Source organism: Lactuca sativa, chromosome 5 (genome assembly GCF_002870075.4).
Source record: "Lactuca sativa cultivar Salinas chromosome 5, Lsat_Salinas_v11, whole genome shotgun sequence".
Lineage (NCBI taxonomy): Eukaryota > Viridiplantae > Streptophyta > Magnoliopsida > Asterales > Asteraceae > Lactuca > Lactuca sativa.
The window spans coordinates 137,637,631-137,643,712 of NC_056627.2; the positions used below are offsets into that span (position 1 = coordinate 137,637,631).

General features: G+C 40.1%; 1 protein-coding gene across 1 annotated transcript; it reads left to right on the forward strand.

Annotated features, from left to right (window-relative positions):
• The first annotated feature begins 316 nt into the window (after positions 1 to 316).
• LOC128134219 (uncharacterized) lies at positions 317 to 2,493 on the forward strand. Its single transcript, XM_052771701.1, has 4 exons — positions 317 to 844; positions 998 to 1,058; positions 1,104 to 1,408; positions 2,014 to 2,493. The coding sequence occupies exons 1-4, from the start codon at positions 317 to 319 to the stop codon at positions 2,491 to 2,493; spliced, it is 1,374 nt and encodes a 457-aa protein (XP_052627661.1).
• The last annotated feature ends 3,589 nt before the right edge of the window (positions 2,494 to 6,082 follow it).

Sequence of the window (6,082 nt, forward strand, 5' to 3'; positions counted from 1 at the left end):
GGCTCTAGTCACTGGGCTAGTTAATTGCTACAATGCCTTTGTAGCCGGAGATCTTCCACCTCAGCTATTCTTTGCTGAGTTAGACCAGATACATCCTGAAGATGTGGAGGAAATGGACACTACTTGGCAGATTGCCATGGCTGTCTTCAGAGCCAAACAATTCGCCAAGAAAACAGGGAAAAACAATTGGGTTATGAATGCTGACAAATAGGTGGGATTCAACAAAAGTATGTTGAGATGTTTTAACTGCCACAAGCCGGGTCACTTTGCTCGTGACCGCCCAAAGCCAGATCACAGAGCCAACAACAACCGACAGATGGTTGTAGTGGGAAACAATCGTGCAGGAGCTACAACCAATGGAGAGACAGCTATGGTTGCTCAATCTTTTGATTGGGAGGATCAAATTCAAGCCTTAAACATCATAGGGCCAGAAAATGCTCACCTAGCTCAAATTGATGATGTTGCTTCAAAGAACAATGATGCTGACCCAGAGGCAGAAATGATGGAGCTGCAGCTTGCCCTAATGGTTACCACCTCCTCCGAGCCCAAGAAAAGCGAGGTAAATCTACCGTCTTGTTCTTTTGCTTGCAAAGAATATGTTACACTTCTTCGCAATGAAATTCAAACCTTACGTAGACAAGTAGAGGACCTTAAATATGAGGGTTATCAACTTAGGAAGGGACAGAAACCACTTAAGGCCCAACTAGAAGCCAAAACAAAGGACTTTAGAAAAATTCAATCAGAATTTAGTGAAAAGTGTGAAATTTATGATTATACTAAGAGACAACTTGATGCTGTGACTAAAGAACTTGACGAATTGAAAATTAAAAGTGGAAAAATAGATGTTAGTTTCAAAAATTATTCTGCGTCAAGTAAAACAGTCGAGTCTTTATATGAAACGCAATTGAAATTCAAAGAAAATCAAAACAAGGGTTTAGGATATGATTGTGTTCCTCCTCCTTTTAATCATAACTACACATCAATCCCTTTGATACAGGACGAAACTGACAGGGAGTCACATCTTCGATATGGCAAACCTGCTGTTTTAGTTTCAAGAGGTTTTATTAACATTGAAAGTACTAATTTTTCTACTTCCTCTGTAGATACACCCTTAGATCAGGCCAAGTGTGAAGCTGGAGAATTTGTTTCTGTTTTTAATTCTGATTTTTCTATTGTGAACAAATTTGAGTGTGTTTCTGATGTTAAGACTGAAAAGGCTTCTTGTGTTAGCTCATCATCTGATACTGTTAAATTTGATTTTTTCGATATGTTTGATGAATTGTTTGGTAATTCTGATGCTTGTGATTCTCATGAGGAATCATCAACTCCACAAGTCAAATCAAATGAGGCACCCTCACTTATTTCTCAATCTAATTCTCATGCATGTTCTTCTAAGAAGAGTAAGAGTGTCTGTAAAGAAAATAAATATGAAAAATGCAATACAAATTCAAATAATAAACAGATTTGTTTTAACTGTGGTGTTTGTGGTCACATAGCTAGAAATTGTCAAAATAGGATCTTTGTAAACTATCTGTCACCAAGAGGGGAGAATGAGTCTCAAGGAAGGTCTTTAATTAGAAAATCCTCAAGAACTCGTTCTTGAAGTAATGATCAGAAAGATAATAAAAACAGAAAAAGGGTTGTTTTTCAAACAAATAAAAGGGTTTTTACTAACAAAACTCAAAACAGTTTGCCAAAACCGAATAAGGCTCAGCCAAGATCGGTTTCGTCAAAAAGCAATTCTAGATCTTCTACTAATTTTGGTAGAAAATCCAGAAGGTCTATGCAAACTCCTGTGAAGTCTATTTCAAAACCACCAGAGAATGCTGTAAAACCTAAACTTTAATGGAAGCCCAAATCACTTTCAAATTCATCGTTACCACCCTCTGAAGTGATTAGAAATGAAGATTCTAATTTGCAAATTTTAAAAACTAAATCAGAAAAGGTGAAAAGGAAACCCAGGACAGTGATGACCTGGGTTCCTAAGTCTAAATGATTCCGCTCATTTTGTAGGGGCAGTTGCGGAGGAATATCGTCCGTCCTTGGTACATCGATAGCGGCTGTTCCTGGCATATGAGTGGTGACATCTCCCAGCTGAGCGAAATTCAATCTTTTAATGGGGGTTATGTTTCCTTTGTGGGCAGAGATGGTGGAAAGATCACACAGCGTGGAACTGTTACAAATAGAGTGCTGAGCTTTGAAAACGTCAACTTTGGACCCGATTTAAAGCATAGTTTGTTGAGCGTCTCTCAGATATGTGACAAAGAGTGTATGATTCTTAAGCCTGGTATCGTCATCCCAGAAGAATGGATTCTAGTCAAATCGAAACGGGATGGGAACGTCTACATCATTGATATGAACAGTAACCTACCTAAACAAGTCACTTGTTTATTCTCAAAGGTTTCCGAACACAATGCAATGTTATGGCATCGAAGACTTGGTCATGAAAATGCGAAAAACCTGAATCGTCTTGCGAAAAATGAGATGGTCTGAGGCCTTCCTGTCAGAGACTTTATCACATTTGAAAAGTGTGTTTCCTATGCTCAAGGCAAACATCATCGGAAACCACACTTGCCCAAGCAAATCAGCTCAATCAATCAAGTGCTTCAACTTTTGCATATGGACTTATTTGGTCCGGTCAACGTCCTGAGCATCAACAGAAGCTCGTACTGTCTTGTTGTGATTGATGATTTCTCTAGATTTACGTGGGTCTTCTTCTTATCCAACAAAATGGGGGTTGCTGATCTGATAAAGAAGTTCGTGGTGATGATTAAGAAGTAGACTAACAATCAAGTGAAGGCGCTTCGCACTGATAATGGAACTGAATTCAAGAATTCGATTCTTGACCATTTTTGTGCAGAAAATAGGATAATGCATCAATATAGTTCTGCTCACACCCCTCAACAAAACGGTGTTGCTGAACGGAGAAACAGAACATTGAAGGACGCTGCAAGGACAATGCTTTATGACTCCAAGCTACCTGTCTTCTTTTGGGTCGAGGCGATTAACACTGCTTGCTACATGCAGAATCGTGTTCTAATCAACAAAGCACAGATGAAGACACCATACGAGATTCTTTATGGACACAAGCCTTCCGTAAGCCACTTCTGTGTATTTGGCTGTCGTTGCACCCTTCTTCACTTAGATTCCACCCCTAAATTTAATGCCAAAACTGATGACTGTTACTTTGTGGGGTATGCTGCGCGCACCGCACATAGGGTTTACAACAAAAGGACTAAGCAGATCATTGAATCTTATGACGTGCGCTGGCTGGAGGAGAATGAAACTGACGCTAGAGTGGGTCCCGACTGGTTATTTGATTACACATCCCTATTCAGATCTCTCAACGTGTCTTCGAATAATTCAAGTGGATCTTCCTCTAGTTTGAAGAGTGTTTCTGTAATTGAAGACAAAGATGAAGAGGTTGTTTACAGACCCCCAACAGTTGAGAGTGAATCCTATGCTTCACTTGAGGGGGAGCTCTCTGATCAATCTGAGGGGGAATCATCCGTACAACCATCTAGCCCGGTGTCTATAATTCCAACTAAAACTCCTAATGCTACAGCTACACCTCTAACACCCATTGAGAGAGAGTTCATGTCTAGAGATGCTTCCGCTGTCAATCCAACATTTATGAAACTCCTCTTTCCTGAAGAAATTGCAAATGAGTTTGTAGCGGAGTCCTCTACTAGGACTCAACCAGCAGATGATGGAGGTTTCAATATTCACACTCTTCCTGTTTCTATCAATGAGATCAGCCAAGACATACCCTCCCGAATTCAGCGCGATCATCCGATCAAAAATGTCATTGGCCAGCTGCGTGATGGAGTTAAAACCAAAAGTCAGAGTGGAGACGTTAATGAATGTCTTTACTCTTGCTTTATATCTCAAGTTGAGCCCAAAAATATTGAAATGGCTTTAAATGATCCCAGCTGGGTAGACGCGATGCATGAAGAGCTAAATCAATTTGAAAAACTGGGGGTCTGGAAACTAGTTGAATTACCAAAAGGCAAATGGTCTCTTGACACGCGTTGGGTCTACCGTAATAAGCAAGATGATTATGGTGTAATCGTTCGAAATAAAGCACGATTGGTGGTCTGAGGGTTTCGACAGATCGAGGGTCTTGATTATACTGAGGTGTATGCTCCCGTGGCTCGACTGGAAGCTATTCGAATCTTCCTCGCGTATGCTTCCTATAAGAATTTCACGGTTTACCAGATGGATGTCAAGACTGCCTTCCTGTACGGCAAGGCGAAGGAAGAAATTTATGTTGATCAACCCCCTGGTTTGTTGACTCAAAGTTCCCTAATCATGTCTACAAGTTGGACAAGGCATTTTATGGGTTACGTCAAGCTCCTCGAGCATGGTATGCAACCCTAACAAAGCACTTGCTCGAACTTGGCTACTCTCGCGGTACTATTGATCAAACTTTATTCATCAAGCATGTGGGTGATGATCAGATACTGGTTCAGATCTATGTTGACGACATCATCTTCGGGTCCACATGTCAAAGCTTTGCAAAGAGTTTGAAAGCGTGATGAAGAAGAGATTTGAGATGAGTTCTCTAGGTGAAATGACCATGTTTTTAGGGCTTTAGGTCAATCAAAACTCAACCGGAATCCTGCTATATCAAGCAAAGTATGTTGAAGATATTCTTGAGAAGTTTTGATTTTCAGACGCGAAGCCTGCTTCAACTCCCATGGCTGAAAGACCCCTGCTGACTCCAGATATTGACGGTGAACCCGTAGATCAAACTCACTACAGATCGATGATCGGTTCCTTGTTGTATCTCACTGCAAGTCGTCCCGACATCATGTTTGCAGTGTGTCAATGTGCTCGCTATCAGGCTAATCCTAAACTTTCACATCTTATTGATGTCAAAAGAATCTTTCGGTATATCAAAGGCTGTCCAAAACTGGTCTTTGGTATCCGAAAAATTCTGAGTTTGATTTATATGCTTTTGCTGACAGTAATTATGGAGGCTATGAGCTTGACAGGAAATCAACATCGGGAGGGTGCCAGTTCCTTAGTGATAGACTAGTATCGTGGCAATGCAAGAAACAACATACGGTATCTACTTCTACAGCAGAATCGGAATATGTTGTTGCCTCGGCGTGCTGTTCTCAAGTTATCTGGATCCAACATCAGCTATTGGATTATGGTCTGAACTATCTAGAAACCCCAATTCATTGTGATAATGAGGCCGCTATACAAATAACTAAAAATCCTCTCCAACATTCCAAAACCAAGCACATTGACATCAAAATTCATTTCATCAGAGATTGTTATGAGCGCTCGCTCATCCGGCTAGAACAGGTTCCCACTGATAGTAATGTGGCGGATATGTTCACTAAGCCATTTAACAAAGCTCGATTCAATGTGCTTGTGGGATTTTTAAAAATGATTCGTTTTGAGGATTAATTTTTGTTTTAGGATAGTTTAAATTTGCACATTTACTTTCGTTTCTCTCCTATGCACAAATTTAGGGGGAGAAATAAAAACAAAACAAAAAATTAGAAAACTTTAAAAAATCCAAAAACATTAGAAAATCAGAAAATAAAAAATTATTATGTTGGTTACGAGATGTGCTGCTTGAGAAAAATGTTCTGGGAAGTGATATTATCAAGTGATAATAGGAAACCTGAGTCTGCGTAACGTACCCAAAGTTGAAGGGTCTATGCTCTGGTTTGATGCGTCGGCAGGCACAAAAGATTCTAAATGGACTTGACTAGGCGGAGTTGAACATAGGAAATTTATAGACTTGACAAATCTTGACCTAGTTAGATTCATTCAGCCTGACAATACGATGCTCGGATAGATTGAGCAGGGAGATATATATGGGAATCTACTCGTCACATTAAATGAACCCGTACTTGGAACCGTGGTTTAACTTTTCCTCGATGTGCGGATTTTGTCCTTAATTCCGGTTGGATGGAGCGACTGGTAAATTCCGATAAATTAGGTCTGTAGAATATCATTTTCTTTCTTTCCGTCTGTTAGTCATATGTTGTCTCCTTTGCGTGACTTCCAATCCGACCAGGTACACAACATATGCTACTCTATTTCTCTACAGGTTATATAT

Coding starts and splice junctions, on each gene's coding strand:
- LOC128134219 (XM_052771701.1), top strand. CDS start 317: ATGGTTGTAGTGGGAAACAATCGTGCAGGAGCTACAACCAATGGAGAG. Junction 845..997: donor TTAAAAGTGGAAAAATAGAT/GTTAGTTTCAAA, acceptor CCTTTGATACAG/GACGAAACTGACAGGGAGTC. Junction 1,059..1,103: donor TGCTGTTTTAGTTTCAAGAG/GTTTTATTAACA, acceptor CTTCCTCTGTAG/ATACACCCTTAGATCAGGCC.